Source organism: Lepidochelys kempii, chromosome 13 (assembly GCF_965140285.1).
Source record: "Lepidochelys kempii isolate rLepKem1 chromosome 13, rLepKem1.hap1, whole genome shotgun sequence".
In the NCBI taxonomy this organism is placed as follows: Eukaryota; Metazoa; Chordata; order Testudines; family Cheloniidae; genus Lepidochelys; species Lepidochelys kempii.
Window position 1 is genome coordinate 32,488,746 of NC_136392.1, and position 19,178 is coordinate 32,507,923.

The 19,178-nt window shown below is 60.4% G+C and overlaps 1 protein-coding gene across 3 annotated transcripts; it reads left to right on the forward strand.

Annotated features, from left to right (window-relative positions):
• Positions 1-1,117: 1,117 nt before the first annotated feature.
• On the forward strand, positions 1,118-17,291 carry ZNF219 (zinc finger protein 219). Of its 3 annotated transcripts, XM_073310079.2 has the most exons (6): positions 1,118-1,491; positions 4,821-5,099; positions 10,149-10,249; positions 11,475-12,969; positions 14,319-14,450; positions 15,646-17,291. In XM_073310079.2, exons 3-6 carry the CDS (start codon positions 10,244-10,246, stop codon positions 16,338-16,340), a joined length of 2,328 nt encoding a protein of 775 aa, XP_073166180.2. In that variant the 5' UTR covers positions 1,118-1,491; positions 4,821-5,099; positions 10,149-10,243; the 3' UTR covers positions 16,341-17,291. The 3 variants fall into 3 exon arrangements, with proteins under 3 accessions (XP_073166180.2, XP_073166179.2, XP_073166181.2); XM_073310078.2 differs by lacking the exon at positions 4,821-5,099; XM_073310080.2 differs by lacking the exons at positions 1,118-1,491; positions 4,821-5,099 and adding an exon at positions 1,653-1,736.
• Positions 17,292-19,178: the final 1,887 nt, after the last annotated feature.

Consider the following 19,178-nt stretch of genomic DNA (forward strand, 5'->3'; position numbering starts at 1 on the left):
CAATTTGTCCCCATCTTTCCTGAAATGTGGCACCCAGAAACGGACTCGGTACTCCAGGTGAGGCCTAATCAGTGCAGAGTAGAGCGGAAGAATTACTTCTCATGTCTTGCTTACAACACTCCTGCTAATACAGGCCAGAATGAGGTTTGCTTTTTTTGTCACAGTGTTACACTGTTGACTCATATTTAGCTTGGGATCCACTCTGACCCCCAAATCCCTTTCTGCAGTACTCCTTCCTAGGCAGTCATTTCCCATTTTGTATGTGTGCAACTGATTGTTCCTTCCCCTGTGCTAGGGCTGTGACCGCACAGGAGAGACAGGCCCAGAGACTCCCGGCCCTGAGGCTGTGACCCCCAGGGGAGAGACAGGCCCAGAGCCTCCGGGCCCCCACAGATGAGACAGGCCCAGAGACCCCCGATGCTGGGGCTGTGACCCCCCAGGAGAGACCCCTGGCCCTGGGGCTGTGACCCCCCACAGGAGAGACAGGCCCAGAGACTCCCGGCCCTGAGGCTGTGACCCCCATGGGAGAGACAGGCCCAGAGCCTCCGGGCCCCCACAGATGAGACAGGCCCAGAGACCCCTGATGCTGGGGCTGTGACCCCCCACAGGAGAGACCCCTGGCCCTGGGGCTGTGACCCCCCCACAGGAGAGTCCCCCGGCCCTGGGACTGTGACCCCCCACAGGAGAGACAGGCCCAGAGACCCCCAGCCCTGGGGTTTTGACCCCCCCCAGGAGAGACAGACCCAGAGATCCCCATCTTCCATGCTGGGGTTGTGCTCCCCATAAGTGAAAGAGGCCCAGAGCCCTCCAAACCCACTTGCATTGGGGCCATGACCCCACAGGAGAGACAGGCCTAGAGTCCCCTCTGACCACCTATGTTGTGCTGTGGTCCCACGGGACAGATGGGTATCCCTGCCCCACAACCCTTCCCTGAGTTCCGTCGCACACCCTGCATCCCGTCCCTGGGCTAATAGCCTCACCACATGCCCCATCTTTGGGCTCCTGCCCCATCCCTGAGCTCCTACCCCCCACCCCCGTGCCCCATCCCTGAGCTCCTACCCCCTGCCCTGCAGCCTGGCGCCTACCCCCACCTGCGCCCAGTCTCTCTCCCGTTCTGTCTCTCTCCCGGTCGCTGTCTCTTTAATGTTGTGATCAATAACCAGGACTCTACCAAATGTCACCATCTAAACAAAGGGAAAAGAGGGGGGACTGGGAAAGGCCCTCGTCTCCCCCCATGCCTGGCAGCCCGGCCTGTGTGGGACACCCCCGCCCCCCAGCCCTGCCACCATTTTGAGCTGGGCGGCGAGAGGGGGAGAAAACTCCCAGCGCTGCCTGTGCAGTGATGAAAAGCTTAAAAAATGCAAATTGCTGCATGCATGCCTGCTCCATACAATGAGGGGGGAGGCCGGCCGCTTGCCGCTCTGCTCTGCTCAGTCAGCCCCAGCCCAGCGCTGGCGCGGGGGGCTCCCCAGCTGTCGCCTCGCCCGGCCCGTGAGTAGCTGTGCCGCGCGGCCCACGCCAGCGTCCCCGCCGCCCCATGGCTGGGCGCCGGCCCCGGCTCCGACTTGGGAGCAGGTGCCGTGCAGGTTGGGGAGGGGGTGCCCGGTCAGGGGAAACTAAGTCAACTTTTGCCGTGGCTCTCCCGCTGGCCGGGGAGGTGGCGGGGAAGAGGGGGTGCTGCTGGCCTGCGTGGCACAGTGGGCCTGCTCCCCGGGGCAGCCCTTTGTATTGCAGACGTGAGTTGGGGCCTAGCGGGGAGGGGTCAGTTTCTCGGGGGTTGGGGGATAAAAGATGCTGGGCGGCTGGGGGGGTCAGGGCGCTCCCGGCCGGGGTGGGGGCGCAGGGGCCAGGCGAGCTGGAATGTGCTGTTTTGCATGAGCACAAGTGGCACAAAGGAGTCAGGCGGGCGCTGCTGCTGCTCCGGCTCCGGCTCCTTTTGTTCTCCCCGGCGGGGGGAAGGGGCCCGCGGGGACAATCCCGTACTTGTCTGGGCTCCCCGGCTTGGGTGCGGGGGGGGGGGGGCACTTGCCCAACTTTGGGAGCCGCCGGCTGCAGGGCAAGGCGGGGAAGCGGTCCCCGGTGCGGTCTGGGGAGCAGGGCGGCCGCTCTCCCAGCGGCAGGGGGGAGACGGACCTTAATCCTTTTTCTTTGGGCTCCTTTCATGGAGGCCCCAGAAGTTTGTGCAGACGGCTGGGCGGGCAGGCGGGGGAGGGGATGCCTTGGGATAAAGCCCTTTCGCAGGGCCGGCTCTCTCCCCCGCCCCTCGCCGGGACAGGTGCACACTGGCGAGCAGAGCGAGCTGGGAGCTGCTCCTCTCCTCTGCCCACGCCGTGCGGGCTGGCTGGGACCCGGGGTTCCCTGAGGCCTGGCGCTCCCCTCTTCCCTGGGCCTCACTCTGGGGAGCTCCCCCTCCCCGGGCTGTGCCGGCCCCGTCACAGGCAGCAGGGCCCCTTCCCCGGGACGGCAGCTCCCCCAGAGGGAAGGGGGGAAGGCGCTGCCGCAGGGCGGACTGCGGAGGGGAAGGGAGGAGGCACGGGGTCAGCGAGGGCAAAGGCAGACACCCAAGAGGTCAGGGTTAGGGTTAACCCTGCTGCCTCCCAGGGGCCCCCCGTGCGCCTTGGAGATGAGTCAGTCCAGGATCAGGGGACGGGATAGTGACCTAAGCCTTGGGTCTACACCCTGCACGTTCCCTCGGGCAGGGCCCTGCAGGGAGAAGCATGGGAGCCCCAGGCCAGGCACAGAGAGCAGGGTGTGCGGAGCCTCCATTCTCTGTGACTTTGCCCTTGACTAACTTCCTTCTGGCAGGGCTCTGTGCAGGAAATCACAGCATAGTTAATATCTGGGATGGGGAATCACAGCACATGTCGCAAAGCCGTTTCATGGGGCGGCCCCCTCTGGACACTGTGCCGTGCTGGGCACCTCGTCCCAAAGGCTACAGCGAGAATGATGAGGGGCTGAAAAAACTTTTCTCTGGAGAGAGATGGAAACAAGGTGGATTGCTAAGAGGCGGCAGGACCTGGGTCTATAAAATGCCAACCGGTCTGGAGAAGGGGGGGCATCCATTCTGACAGCATAAGGACAAGGGCTGGTCAATGAGATTGAAAGGGGGAATTGAAAACTGATCGAAAGAAAGGCTTTTCCACACGCAAGGAGTGACGAGCCGATGGAACTCTCTGCCACAGGGTGTCGCTGAGGCCGAGAGCTGCGCCCACTTGTAAAGGTCCACAGGCATTTTCTCTGGGGTACAGACGTGTCCAGGGTTATAACAGTTCATGCCAACAGGCAGATTATTCCTGCTTTGGGGCTTAAGGCATTAGCGAGCAGGATGAGATCTCCTGTCGGGGGCAGGTTACCCCACACTGCTACCACACGGGTCCTACCCCTGCCTCTGCAGCATCTGATGCTGGTCACTGTGGGAGAGAATGTCTGGGCTAGACAGGACGCAGCGCTGCCCCAGTTGGCAATGCCTGTGTTCCCAGGGGCTTACAGCCAAGATCAATAGGTCACTGGGATCCCCGTGGGGTCTGGGCATGTAAGGGCCAGCATGGACCAGAGCACTAGCTGGGGCGCTGTCCATGCAAAGTGGGGTTTGCCCTCCAGGCTGTGTGCATGGGAGCCCCTGGCCGAGCAGAGCAATGAGGGAGAGCACTGAGTCCAGACAGTCACTAAACAATCCCTGCCCATCTCCACTGGGAATTCCACCCCCCCAAGCACACAGGCTGGGGGCTTCGTATCACTGCCCATCTCCAGGGGGAGTCGCCCCCTCTCTCCCCCCCCCGGCACAGGTTGAGTGGGTGGGAAGGGCTTTAGGCCGCTCCACGTCACTAGAACACCCCTCACCCCCACAGAAAACTGATTATTTTCTTTTTAGTGGCAAAATACATTTGTATTTTTTCAACAAAGTCAGAATTTCCTAGGGAAACATCTCCCCATTTTCTGACCAGCTCGAAGTGAAAGGTGTGGGTGCTGTTTGCTCAGTGCTTTATTGTTGCATTCAGTGGGAATTCCCACTAGCCTTTCAGGCCATCTTTTTGATCCCCTCCTCCTCCTCTCCTTGTGTCCTGGCTGTGCCTTCCCACTGCCTGCCCACCATTTCCCCCATTCCAGATCAGCACTAGCCACTGCATTAGCCACCACTGGGCATGGCACTGAGTCTGCAATGAGCCCAATGGGGTCAGAGGAGTTCTCCCCTGGGAAGAATGGCTTCAGGCTCTCTGCAAAAACAGGCAGCCACCACAGCATCTGGGGGCACACTTCATGTCTGAGAGCTCTGTTTGCTTTGTGTGCAAGGGCGAGACCGGGCCAATGGCTGTAAATTCCAACTGGGAACAACATGCAAACGCTTAATAAGGAGGGGGACTGATGTTAAAGCAACTCACAGGGTGGCTTCACCGTCACTAATCAAAGATTGGGCATCTCCTTCTAGCAACTCCACTCTCACTCAGCCAGACATAATGCAGGACTCACTCAATTACCTGACTTAGACCAAAGCATGTCAGTCCTTAGAGACTAAACGGTTGTGTGCCAGAGGCAGAGAATGGGAGACTGCAGCACACCAATGCTCGGCCCCTGTAATGGCAGGGAATTAAGTAGGTGGGACATGCCCAGATGCTCCCAGCCAGTGACCCATGCCCCATGCTGCAGAGGAAGGCAAGACACACCCCACCCCCACCCAGGTCCCTGCCAATCTGAGGGGAAAATTCCTCCTCCATCCCAAATCTGACAGTTGGTTTGACCCTGAGCAAGACCCACCAGCCAAGTATCTGAGGCAGAATTCTCTGGATCAGCTCACAGCAGCCATGTCCAATATTTCCTTCCAGCTGTGGATGATCCCTGATGCTTCAGAGGAAGGCGACCCCACCTTCGCCGCCTCAATCCATCTGGCCAGCTGTGCATGGGGGACAACCATTCTTCCTGACCCTGCAGGAGCTGCGGCCCTGAAGCATGACACTGGATTATAGTCATTATCCCAGTGCAGAGCTGCAAGTGTTCTGAGAGGCATGGCACTGACTCCCTGATTCCCTGGTCTGTGGCCCTTTTCAGCCATGGTCCCCGCAGGCCCAAGGAGTCAGAGACAAGGCTGAGAAACTTCCTTTCAGGTTTGATCCCTTCAGGATGCACTCATTCCCCCTGCCTTCTCCCCATGTGAGGCCCAGCTATGCTGGGCAAGGCCCAATGGCCATCCAGCATCGTTCCTAGTGACAATGGATAATCACTGGGCCAGGGAGAGCATGAGCCTGAGTCATAGCCTGGGGCTTGGAGCACTCAGCTATATGCTCCAACAGCTGCCAGGGTCCCCTCCGGGTCAAATCCCTCCTTCCCAGCAGCAGAGGGGAATTGAACCAGGGACTGCCCAGTCCCAGGGAAGTGCTGTGACCGCTGGGCTAAAGGCCTGAACCAATCCAGTCTGGATCATGTGTTTGGCTTGAGCAGAAATGGATTGTTTTGCGTTGCAGAAAATTTTCAAAATGTTCGGATTCGGTTCAGCCCAAACCTGTCAGCGACCCGAGCACGCAGCCATCCACCCAGCCCATGGCTGCACCAGCCCCTGGTACCACATGGAGACTGGGCAGATCTGGCTGGGCACGGGGGTCTGGCTCTGGGGCTGGGCTGGCTGTGCAGGGGGCTCTGGCTTTGGGCTGTGCAGGGGTCCCTAGGCTGGGTTGCGCCAGGCTGGCTGTGCATGGGTTCTGGGCTGGGCCAGCTGGGCAGGGGGCTATGGCCTGGGTGGCGGTGGCTGTGCAGAGCACTCTGGGCCAGGCCAGGGGGGCCGGACAGGGGGACCTGGGCCAGGCCAAGCTGGCTGTGGGGGTGAGCATGGTCTTAGAGGCAGGGTTGCCAGGCATCCAGTTTTTACTGAAACACTTGGTCGAAGAGGGAACTTGGCGGCTCCGGTTGGCAGCAGGGGCCCGGAGCTAAGGCCCTGCCTGCCCTGGCTCTGCGCGGCTCCTGGAAGCGGCCGCTAGATCCTTGCAGCCCCTAGGCACATGGTGGCCAGGGAGGCTCCGCGCTCCTGAGTGGCAGCTCCAAAGCTCCCATTGGCTGGGAACCAATGGGAGCTGTGGGGGCGGCGTCTGCAGGCAGGAGGGCAGTGTGCGGAGCCTCTCTCGTCACCTAGGGACTGCAGGGACTTGGCGGCTGCAGGGACCTGGTGGCCACTTCCTGGGAACCGCAGTAAGCACCACTGGGACCCTGAACCCCATCCTGCACCCCAACCCCCTGCCCCAGCCCTTCCCGTACCTCAAAACCCTCATCCCCGGCCCCGCCCCAGAGCCCGCACTCCCAGCCAGAGCCCTCACCCCCTCTCGCACCCCAACCCCATGCCCCAGCCCAGTGAAAGTGAGTGATGGTGGGGGAGAGTGAATGATGCAGGGAGGAGGGGATGGATGAGCAAGATCGGGGCCTCGGAGAAGGGGTGGGGCCTTGGGGAGGGGGGTGAGGAAGGGGTGTTCTATTTTGTGAGATTAGAAAGTTGGCAACCCTACTTGGAGGGAGGGGGAGAATCCAATGTGATGCTGGTTTTGCGGTAGGTGTGAATTCTGGTGTGAGGCTGGTGTGGGTGTGTGTGTGGGTGTGATACTGACGTCGTATAGACTCTAAGGGCTGAATGAACCATCATGTTGATCTAGTTCTGACCTCCTGCAGGTTGCAGGCCACAGAACCTCACCCACCCACTCCAGTAACAGACCACCGACCTCTGGCTGAGATACTGACATCCTCAAATGTTGGTTTAAAGACTTCCAGTTACAGAGAATCCACCCTTTGCTCTAGTTCAAAGGAGCAAGTGACCCGTGCCCCATGCTGCAGAGAAAGGGGAAAACGCCCCAGGGTTCCTGCTAATCTGACCTTGGGGAAAATTCCTTCCCGGTGTCAGATATGGCAATCGGTTAGACCCTGAGCATGTGAGTGAGACCCACCAGCCAGACCCCTGGGAAATAATTCTCTGTCGTAAGTCAGGGCCCTCCCCACCTAATTCCCAGTCACCGGCTGCTGGGGGTACTGAGCCATATGCGATTGCAGGCAGTCCCATCATAACATCCCCTCCAGACATTTACCAAGCTCAGTCTTAAAACAAGTTAATTTTTTTACCCCACACTGCTCCCCTTGGGTGGCTGTTCCAGAACTTCAACTCCTCTGATGGTTAGAAACCTTTGCCTAATTTCAAGGCTAACCTTGTTGATGGTCAGGAGAGCTGGTAGTAATAACAACTGAAATACATGGTTTCTGCCTTCAGCACCCCCACTGTAAAAGTTTTTCCAGCACCCTTGCAAAGAGGTGGCTTTCTTTACTGATCCATACCTTGCAGGCTTTCTGCTTTCTCTCAATAGCCTGTTTGAGATGCTTGTTCATCCAGCTTGGCCTGCAACCCTCCCTACAAATTTTTCCCTTGCTTGGGATGCCGACTTCACATAGCTTTTACTTAAAGTAATTCCAAGCCTCCTCCACATTCAGATCCTTGAGTTCCTCAGGCCAGTCCACTTCCATAATAAGTCCCTTCATTTTGTAAAGTTTGCCCTTTCGAAATCAAGGACCCCAGTTGCAGACCTATTTTTGCTTATCCTTCCACTTAGTTTAAACTGAATCAACTCATGATCACTTGAATGAAGGTTGTCCTCTACAACCAGTTCTTCCATGTGGTCCTTGCTTCTGACCGGCACTAGATCTAAAATGGCATCACTTCTTGTTGGTTCAGTGACAATAATAGTTCATCTTAATTAATTAGCCTCTTACAGTTTGTATGGAAACTTCCACCTTTTCTGTATGTATATATATATCTTCTTACTATACGTTCCATTCTATGCATCCGATGAAGTGAGCTGTAGCCCACGAAAGCTTTTGCTCTAATAAATTGGTTAGTCTCTAAGATGCCACAAGTACTCCTGTTTTATTTGGTGAAGAAATCTGTCAGCTATCACATCCAGGGACATCTGGGCCCTACTATTATTAGTAGCACTTGTCCTCCCTCCTATAGCTGGGAAGTTAAAGTCTCCCATAATCACATAATTCCTAGTAGTATTTCTTTCATTAAAAACCTTAAAGAAGTCGCTATCCCCATACAAATCAGATCCTGGGGGTCGGTAGCACACCCCAAGCACTGCCCCAAGGGAGTCTCTGTTACCTTTCTTCCCCAAAGTGATTTTGACCCAAACAGATTCCCTTTTATCCATTCCATCACCTCTAATTTCTTTACAATCTACCACATCGTTAACACACAATGCTGCTCCACCACCTTTGCCTTTATTTCTGTCTTTCCTGAAAAGCCTTCAATACCCGGGCTCCTGCCATAACCGCTCTTCCACCATGTTTCTGTTATCCTTGTCATAGCTAGTTTCACTTCCTGCACCAGCTGTTCTATCTCCTCCATTTTATTACCCAGGCTCCTTGCATTGGTGTACAGACATCAAAGCTGTTTCTGCTTGGCTTGGCACAGATTCCTCGCCCATTAGGTACAGTCATTTTACTACCAGCATCACCTAAGACTGTTAGGTTTCAGAGTAACAGCCGTCTTAGTCTGTATTTGCAAAAAGAAAAGGAGGACTTGTGGCACCTTAGAGACTAACCCATTTATTTGAGCATGAGCTTTCGTGAGCTACAGCTCACTTCATCGGACTGTTAGTGTCATTGGTACTGGCTCTGTCTTTCCTCTTGTTGTCCATTATCCTACCCTCTGCTGTTCCTGTCTCCACTGCTCTGTCTTCTTGTACTTGATTTTCCACCTGCTCAGTGTTAGAATCAGGCATGGAGATTACATGAGCATCGCCCAACTGTCTCTCCCGAGTTCCTAGTTTAAAGCTCTTTTAATGAGTTGTGCCAACCTCCAGCCCAGAGGTCTATTTCAGTCCCTACTCAGATGGAGTCCATCCCATGAGAACAGGCCTCTGTCCATGAATTGCGTCCCTGTGGTTGAACATCCCAAAGCCCTCCTCATAACACCACTGCCAGAGCCCTCTGCTGATCTGCGGAGCCATCATAATCTTGTCTCGTCTTGGCTCTCCTTCTCTAGGGACAGGCAGAATCCCAGGGAAGATCCCCTGAGCCTCCATTTCTTTAAGTGTCTTCCCCAGCCTGGTATACTCTCCCTTGAATCTAGCTGTATCATTTGTTCCCACGGGAAGGACAGTCAGTGGGTTCTTTCCTGCTCCGATCAGGATCCTCTTCAGCCTCAGGTCCCCATCCCGTACCTTAGCTCCCAGCAGACAGCACCCCCTGCTGTTCTCTGGATCAGCTCTGGTGACAGGCCCATCTGTTCTTCGAAGTAGCGAATCCCCAGTCATGGAGACCTGCCTTTTCTTGGGGATGGTGCAATTCTCCACCCTCCCTCCTTCTGTGCTTTCTGGCTGTGTCTTCTTGTCTTCTGCTCTCACTTGCAGCCCTCAGCATGTCACCGTCTCCTGTCCTCCTGGGGCTCCGAACTCTGGAGCTCCGTTGTCTCTTCCCTCTTCTTGTAGAACTAGCCGCTCTCCTCTTCTTCCTCGCCCTCCCACCTTCTGTCACTGCCTGCTGCACCCCTTCATTTTCCAGCCCAGCAAACCTCTTCCTCAGCTCTACTCTTCACTAGCTGGGTCTTTTCTTCTGCCTGGATCTCATGCTTCCACTGTGCACTTACCCCACCTGGCAGGCTAACCTCGCAGCTCTCCGGTCCAGCCTGCATCTGCAAGGCTGGAGGTTTCCCTTCAGCCACCTCCCTTCTTCCCCCCATCAGCCGCTCAAATCCCCTTTGAAACACAGCCAGACTTTCTAGCTGCGTCTCCAGACCTTGGGTCGTCTCTTCCATCCGCTCTATCAGGCAGCACTTCATCCAAAGGCAGCACCTTTATGGTTCCCTCTCCAGAATAACATACATCCTGCAGCTTCCACATCCCGTCACCTTCATCGTCTCTGCCGTTCCTTGGGTCACTTCCATTGCTGCCTCTGGAGGAGTCAGAGCCTTCCCACCTAAGCTCCTGTCACTGCCCCGAAGGAACAGGGGCTTGCCTCCCTTCTCCCACTCACCTCCATTCAAACTCCCCTGGTTTCAGCTCCGGCTGCCATGCCACTGCTCCGGAGTCCTGTGCGATGCTGGCGTTGGGGGCGAGTCCCGCATTGTGGGTGTCCGGCGTGAATCCCTGGGTGATGAATTCTGAGCTCCTCTGGTTTTTCTCTTGCAGCCCATGCCACTGTCTGTTGGGTTTGAAGATGCGCCCGGCCCCATCCCCTCGGCTGCCCTGAAAGAGCAGGACTGAAGCATGTGATCGCTGGCACCATGGAGGTAAGTGCTCTTCCATCCCACTGGGACGCTTCCTGGGACTGGATCCCATTTCCTAGCCTTGGGCCTGGAGGCAGTGGCTGCGGGAGAGGGAGGCCTCCTGGAAAGGAAAACTGATGAGGGTGTAAACACAGACAGCGGATGCCCTCACCCCAGCCAGGCAGCGGATCGGAATTGCTGAGTTTCATGGAGCCATAGGATCTGTGCTAGGCCCCAGCTTTTAACACTCTCAGGGGGCCAGAACGCTAAGGGGTCCAACGCTTCCTACAGGGGAGGCCACGCGGCCTCAGTGCCTGAGCCTCGGGGCTCCAGCCGTCCTGCGTCATGCCCTGAGCTTGCCAGCGAGTCCCGCTGAGGCTTGTTGAGCGCGCTCAGCAAGTATTTACAGTGGCAGCAGGCTGCGTTTTCAAACCAGGCAGCAGTTTATTGTCGCCTGGCACACAGCGCTCGAGAGCTCAGGTTAGCACAGAGACAGAGGTTAAGATTCAGTCCACCAGGCGAGGCCCATACTTTGTCCCCTGCTGGTCACCTCTCCTCCTTTGTCTCCAGGCAGGGCCAGGCTGAGTTCACAGCCCCACCTGCCTGCGCTGTTGAGTGTCAATTGTTCGGTCCTTGGGGCTTCCTTTGTTTCTGTGGACTCTCTGCTGAGCTGAGTTGGTTTCAATCAGTTCCTTAGCAACCCCATTCACTGCAGTCCAGACAGCAAGGAGTCACCCACACCCTGTGTCCTGTGCTGTCCCCTTTCCCCTCCGCTGAGCAACAATGCAAACTATAGAGGGAAACTGAGGCACACATAGACTTCATGAAAATATTACAGAAAATTCCCACTTCGTCATATTGGACCCCTGGGTTAAAGGACCCATTCAGGAAGATTAGGGCATTGCTTTGCATCAGTCGTCGTTGCGTGGAGACGCTACCAGGGTGGCGCTGGAGAGGCCGCCAGAGCAGTGTCGTTCTGGGGGCCCCTCCAGACAGCGTAACTGTGACAGTCTCACTTGGGGCAGCTTCCCCGTCTCACAGTGATGGGCTCAGGCTCTCTGCAGACTCAGGCATCGGTCACCTCAGGTCCAAAATCACAACTTTTTTCCTGGCTTGGGAAGTCCATTTCCAGCCCATCTCTCACCCAATCTCCAACTATTGGGAGTCAGGAGGGGGCCCTTCCTGGGCTCCCTTTATTCCTCGCTTGTCTTCCAGCTCCAGTGCTCCCCTTCCCTCTTGTCCCCTGCAGGAGGTGGACTCCCGGTCGCCGTCCCCACACAAGGCGGTGGACTCCAGCCCTGCCAGCTGTGCGGCCCTGCCGTCTCCCCCACCCCAGCAGGAGCTGCCGCCGTCCCCCCTGCCCGAGGGGCTGTCCCCTGGCGAGGGCGACAACCCGGCCTTCAACGGAGAGCTGGACCTGCAGCGGTACTTCAACGGGCCGGGGCCCGCGCTGGGGGCGGGCGGGGGGCGCAAAGCCCGGCCCTACCCCTGCGCCGTCTGCGGCAAGCGCTTCCGCTTCAACAGCATCCTAGCACTGCACACGCGGATCCACGCCAGCGAGACCCCCTTCACCTGCCCCTACTGCGGGCACCGCGCTGCCCAGCGCGGCCTCCTGCGGCTCCACCTCCGCTCCCACCGCCCCGAGGCCTGCGCCCGCCTCAGCCACCAGAGCCGCCTGCTGCTGGAGCTGGAGGAGCGGGCGCTGCTTCGACGGGGCCCGCCAGCCGCCAGCGAGGGGGAGGAAGAAGAGGAGGAAGAGGAGGAGGAGGAACCCCCCCCACTGCCTATCCCCCCGCCAGCCCCACCCCCTGCCCCCCCGTCACCCCCACCGCCACTGCCTCCCCCCAGCTTCCGCTGCCCCTTCTGCAAAGGCAAGTTCCGGACGCTGGGCGAGCGGGAGCGCCACCTGCGAATCCTGCACCAGCCCTACAAGTGTGGGCAGTGCCCCTTTGCCGCCGCCCAGGAGGGGGAGCTGCAGCGGCACAGCCGGGAGGCCCACGCCCCCCCGGCGCCTCCGGCCCCCGCCGCGCCGCCCCCCACCGAGTTCCGCTGCCAGGTGTGCGGCCAGGCCTTCACCCAGTCCTGGTTCCTCAAGGGGCACATGCGCAAACACAAGGACTCCTTCGACCACAAGTGCCAGGTCTGCGGGCGCTGCTTCAAGGAGCCCTGGTTCCTCAAGAACCACATGAAGGTGCATCTCAGCAAGCTGGGGCTGAAGGGGGAGCGGGGTGCGGCCGTGCCGGCAGCCGGCGGGAAGCCCAAGGCGCCTCGGGGGCTGCTGCTGGGCTACGAGGCGCTGTATCCCGCCTTCCTGCCGCCCCCGGACAAGGCCGAGCAGGGCTCCTTCCTGGGCTACCTGGAGCTGCGCCCGCCGGGCGACGGCCGCTGCGCCGAGCGGCTCCAGGCCACGGCCCGCGCAGTGGAGAGCGGGCAGGAGGTGGCGGCCCAGCCGTGGGGGGAGCGCCGGCCGCACAGCGGGGGCGAGACGGCCAGGGAGGAGGGTGGCGCCGGCGTGGGACAGCACCGCTGCCCCGACTGCGCCCGGGCCTTTGCCACCTACCAGCAGATGGCCCTACACAGCCGCAGCCACCGGCCCCAGGATGGCGACTGGGCCAGGGGCCGGGCCCTGGGGGCGCTGGCCTCGCTCCATGCGGCAGCGGGACACGGGCTGCCCACGGACGGCGGGGGCGGCTCCAACGCAGGCAGTGGCTGGGCTGCGGCCCTGCCCAGCCCGGGGATACAGGGTGAGTACAGCCCCCACAGCGCCCCCCACCCACAGCACCCCCTCACACCGCCTACATACCCCCGGCACCACGGCCCTGCCCAGCCCGGGGATACAGGGTGAGTACGGCCCCCACAGCACCACCTTACACTGCCTACATACCCCCAGCACCACGGCCATGCCCAGCCCGGGGGTACAGGGTGAGTACGGCCCCCACAGCGCCCCCCACCCACAGCACCCCCTCACACCGCCTACATACCCCCAGCACCACGGCCCTGCCCAGCCCAGGGGTACAGGGTGAGTACGGCCCCCACAGCACCCCCCACCCACAGCACCCCCTTACACCGCCTACATACCCCTGGCACCACAGCCCTGCCCAGCCCAGGGGTACAGGGTGAGTACGGCCCCCACAGCGCCCCCCACCCACAGCACCCCCTCACACCGCCTACATACCCCTGGCACCACGGCCCTGCCCAGCCCAGGGGTACAGGGTGAGTACGGCCCCCACAGCACCCCCCACCCACAGCGCCCCCTTACACCGCCTACATACCCCCAGCACCACGGCCCTGCCCAGCCCGGGGGTACAGGGTGAGTACGGCCCCCACAGCACCCCCCACCCACAGCACCACCTTACACCGCCTACATACCCCCAGCACCACGGCCCTGCCCAGCCCGGGGATACAGGGTGAGTACGGCCCCCACAGCACCCCCCACCCACAGCACCCCCTTACACCGCCTACATACCCCCAGCACCACGGCCCTGCCCAGCCCGGGGGTACAGGGTGAGTACGGCCCCCACAGCACCACCTTACACCGCCTACATACCCCCAGCACCACGGCCCTGCCCAGCCTGGGGATACAGGGTGAGTACGGCCCCCACAGCACCCCCCACCCACAGCACCACCTTACACCGCCTACATACCCCCAGCACCACGGCCCTGCCCAGCCCGGGGGTACAGGGTGAGTACGGCCCCCACAGCACCACCTCACACCGCCTACATACCCCCAGCACCACGGCCCTGCCCAGCCCAGGGGTACAGGGTGAGTATGGCCCCCACCCCCACCCCCATTCTTACCCCACCTGCATCCCCCCGGCACCACGGCCCTGCCCAGCCCGGGGATACAGGGTGAGTACAGCCCCCACAACACCCCCACCCTCTGTGTCCCCGTTACCCACACCTGCCCAACCCAGGGATACAGGGTGAGTACGGACCCCTCAGCTCCCACCCATCTTCTGCATCCCTCCCACCCACATGCACCCTGAGGTGCCTCCCACCTCCCCATGTCCCCCCAGCCCCACAGGCCTGCACTCCCTGCCCCTCCCCTGAGCCCCCATCTCCTGGGCTCACGCTGTCCCTCCTGTCTGTGCAGAGGAGAAGGGGCTGCGCGGGGGGGCCCTGCGTCCAGATGGGGGCCGTGGCACGTCAGGCAAAGACTGTCCATACTGTGGGAAAACCTTCCGCTCCTCCCACCATCTCAAGGTTCATCTGCGCGTCCACACAGGTGAGCTGGGCCCTGGGGGGCCTGCAGGACAGAGCCCTACCCAGGCTCTCTATGGCCCCTCTGTCTGGAGGGGAAAGACAGAGTGGAGCCCATGCAGTGCAGGGCACCTCAGGAACTGCACTTGGACTGGCAGCCCCACAACTCCAGCCTCCGCCAGCCATGCTGCTGGTGGGACTGCCTGTGCTGGCAGCAGCAGTAGGCTATTACCTTCCCTGTGCCAAAGGGTTTCCTGAGACTTCTTGGGAGTGGGTTCCGCCTTAGAGGTGGTTGCATCTGAGCAGGTCTCCTGATCACAAAGCTGGCGTCACATGGAGTGGACTTAGGGTGGGGCAGTGGGCTGGGTAGGGCAGCAGGCTGGGTAGGGCAGCTGGTGCCCAGAGCAGAAGGGTGTCCCTGGGTGGGTGTCTGCATCCTGGCCCATGCAGTGGGCTGGACTGGATGGTCCTGATGGGCTTGCCTGGCCAGGGTGCCTGGCATGATCTGGATGCGAGGTCTCGACTGATATTTTAGTTGCATCAAAGAAAGTGTTTTTTGTGTGAAAACAAAAATTTCACCCCAACATGGACTTTTTTTAGAATTTTCCAGGTTTGTTTAAAACCAAAAAATGGTGGGTTTCCAGTGTTCCTCACTTACTCCCCAAATTATTAGGGACAAAACCAGAAAAAGGGGGGATGGAGGATGGCAGCTGTTTGGTAAAAAGTGCCATGCTGGAGTCCAAAATCGGTTCTGCTTGGGATGCCCCAAGGGAGCTAGGCTGACATGCCTGGGTGTGTCTGTCTGTCTGTCTGTCTGCATCTGTGTCTGTACATCAGTGTCTGTGGTGAGTCTTTGCATCCGTCTGTCCTGCTGGCACAGGGGAGTGAAACGGTGTGATCTCTGCCGGCGTGAGCCCAGAGGGTACATGGAGTTACACCAGCAAAGCTATCGTCTGACCAGCAGCGCTTGGTTTGTGTGCGTGTGTGAAGTGCGGGTGGGTGGGTGTAAGTGTGCATGTGTGTGGAGGGGGGTGTAGTGTGCGTGTGGGCATAGTGCCCATGCATGTGGGTGTTAAGGGTGTGTGGAATAAACTAGCCCGGTACTTGGCCTGTCTTTGTGTCCGTCCGGGCCTCCGTGTTTGTCTGTGTCCCTCTTGCTCTGCGTCTGTCTCTCTCTGGGCTCCCCAGCAGGGTCTGATGTCTCCCCTCTCCTCCGGCAGGCGAGCGCCCCTACAAGTGCCCACACTGCGACTATGCTGGCACCCAGTCCGGCTCTCTCAAGTACCACCTGCAGCGCCACCACCGCGAGCAGAAGAACAGCACTGGTGCCGGGGCAGCCGGGGGCTTGGAGCCAAGGGGCCGCACCGCCCCCAGTGCTCCCGCCAAGCCGCCCGCCTTCCCGCCGGAGCTGCTCCTGCAGGCAGCCGAGAAGTACCGCGGGGCCTTCCTGCCGCAGGCCTGGGGCACGGCCAGCCACGAGCCCCTGCCCCGACCGTCCCGCCGCAAGCCGGCCTGCACTGGCCGAGCCCTGCGCAACGGCCGAGCCGACTTCGAGCCACTGGACCTGTCGCTGCGGCCGGCGCTAGAGGGGGTGCCGCCTGGTGAGCTCACCCTGCACCGATGCCTCTTCTGCCCCTTTGCCACCTCCGCACCTGAGCTCATGGCCCTGCACCTGCAGGTCCACCACAGCCGCAAGGCCCGGGGGCGCCGCCCTGTCACGGCCCCCCCCGCACGGCCCCACACCTGCCTGGGGCAGGATGGGGAGCAGCCCCCACTGCACCCCCAGGACGAGGGGCCTGGAGTTGGGGAAGAGCCCCCCACCGCCGTGCCCCACATGTCCCAACAGCCCCCCGGAGCCCCTATGGACACGGAGCCCAGTGAGAGGCAAGGGGAGCTGGAGCTGGTGCTGGCTTGAGGCAGCGGAGTGGCCAGCCGGGGCCCTGCTCTCCACACGGGGCCTGGAGATCCCAGTGCCTGGGCGGGGCAGGGACATGACCCCCCAGTCCTCCCACTAGTGGGGCAAGGCGGATGCAGGGGCCTGTAGTGTAGACATGAAACACTAACACTGGGCGGGAGAACTTGCTAGAAAGTAGACTCATAGGGACAGTGAGCCAGCAGGGGAGGGAAGCCACGAGGGGACAGAGAGTTGGGGGACAGAGAGCCACTGATGGGGGATATGCCTGGTGAGGGGCAGAGAGCCGTGGGGAGTGGACAGCCCCTGCTGCCCTGCGCCCTCTGCAACCCCACTGGCTGGCAGGGGGCTATGGCTGGCCAGGGACTGTGGTGGGGCACTCTGGGTGTAGTGGGGTGCTCTGGCTGGCCGGGGGCTGAGTCAGGGTGCCCTGGCTGGCAGAGGCTGGTGGCTGGCAGGGGGCTGTTGTGGGGCACTCTGGCTAGTGGGGTGCTCTCCCCTGGGGTTGTGGTGGTAGTTTCCTAGTGTCTGTAGACGTCTCCGTTGTCGGTTCCAGTGTTGTCGTGCTAACAGAGGCCCCGGCGGAGGCTGTGGGTCTATGCGGCTCTGGGACACGGAGAGCTGCCCACGAAGCGGGCCGAGCAGGGGTGGCCGTGTCCTGGGGAGGGCCGTGTCCATGGAAGGGTCCCTGGGTGGATGAGTGTCCACACCCTGGCCTTGTCTCCATGGGGACTCATGCTGTAGCGTGGTCTCCGTGTTGATCGTTGTGTGGCCTCCCTCCTGTGGCCGCCGGTGCTCGGTGCTGTGGCCTCGTCTCCATGGTGATCGGTGCCATGGCCTCGGCCCCATGACGATGGTTGCCGTGGCAGCTGGACGATCCGTAGAGTTCTCTATTTTTTTTATTCTTTTCTTGTAGAAAATTTGAAACTGGAAATAAAAAGAAAAATGAACAAATGGACTTGCTCCCTGCCCCCCCCCCCGGAGGCTGGTGTGTGTATTTGCCAGGAAACTTCCCCACAGGCCCCAGCCTGGTGCAGAACAGCCCCCCAACCTGGGACCAGTTCCCCCTCTAGCTCCCTGGGGTCAGTTTCTCCCTCGGGCTCTCCCGACCCTGGGGACGTAGGCTAGTCAGCTGAACCCTGGCAGCCAGGCTGGAGGGCTGGCTCCCCACACACCCACAGCCCATCAGCCCTAAGCTTCAACCACCCCACCCATCCTGAGACTGTTCCCACCTCCCAGGGGTGTCCCCCTCCGCACACCCCCATCTACATCACCCACACACTCCCCCCGCCACATCACCCCCAGCCACGTCACATGCCAACCATGTCAGTCGTCCACACACACACACAGCCACATCACCTCCCAGCCATGTCAGTCATTCACACACTCCCCAACCATGTCACCCTCCCAGCCCCATCAGCCATCCACAACCCTAACCACATCACTCCCCTCTCTACACCCAGCTCCCAGCCACATCACCTCCCATCACACTGCCAGCCACATCACACCCACACACGCCCCCAGCCACGTCACCTCCCAACCACGTCAGTCATCCACACACCCCCAGCCATGTCAGTCATCCACACACTCCCCAGCCACATGAGTCATCCCCACACCCCAGCCATATCACCCTCCCAGCCACATCACTCCTCTCCCCACTCCCAGCCCCCAGCCACGTCACCTCCAACACACTGCCAGCCACGTCACAGCCACACATTCCCCCACACCCCCCAGCCATGTCACCCCCAGCCACGTCAGTCATCCACACACCTCCAGCCATGCCACCTCCCAGCAATGTCAGCCATCAACAGACACCCCAGCCATACCACCCTTCCAGCCACATCAGTTGTCCACCACACCAGTCATATCACCCCTCAGCCCTGTCACCTCCCAACCATGTCAGTCATCCACACACACTCCAGCCACGTCACCCTCCCAGCCGTGTCAGTCATCCACCACCCCAGCAACATCACTCCACTTCCAGCCCCCAGCCCCGTCACCTCCCAACCACATCACCCTTCCAGCCACATCAGTTGTCCACACACTCCCAGGGGTGTCACCCCACCACACCCCTAGCCATGTCACCCAGCAGCATCACCCCCCCCCCAACACACTGCCAGCCACATCACCGCTCCAGCCACATCACTCCCAAGATCCCTTAGCCACGTTACACCCCCCAGTCACATTACCCCCACCAAAACTCCCCAGTCACATCCCAGGGGTGTCACCTCCCCCCACATGACCAGACAGCCCCCCCAAGACCTCAGGTGCTTCGCCCACAGTCCCAGACACATCAGCCCACATACCCCTCCAGCCCTTCATTGAACTCCCCAGCAGCTGCTGACCCTGCCTGGGAGCCTGGCCCTGGAAGCCAATGCCCTGGCCACCTGGGCAGCTCCCCAAGAGCCAACCTCGCCTCAGGGACCCCAGCTCTGCCCTGCCCCAGTGCATTCTGGGAATAAGCCCAGCTGGGCCAGGGCAGAGCATGGGGTAGAATGGAGGGGGTGTATTGGGCAAATCTCCTGGGGCTGGAGAGAGGGCGGGTAAGTCTCCTCCAGTCCCCAGCACATGGTGCTCTGGCACAGCACTGCTGATCTGTGGGGCAGAAGGGGGGACCTGGACTGGATGCACCTGTGGATTTGATCTGGGGGGGCAAGGGAGGGATACTGGGCTGGACGGGCCTGGGGGGGCGCAGCTCTGCTCTGGTAGGACCCACCCTCCTCCTATGGATTCGCAGACAGTGCTGCAGCCATCCAGCCGCTACACTGGATTCCTACCCCAGCGTCTCTGGGAAAGAGCAGTCGCCCCCTTGGGAAATTCTGCTGCCTCCAGCCCCAACCC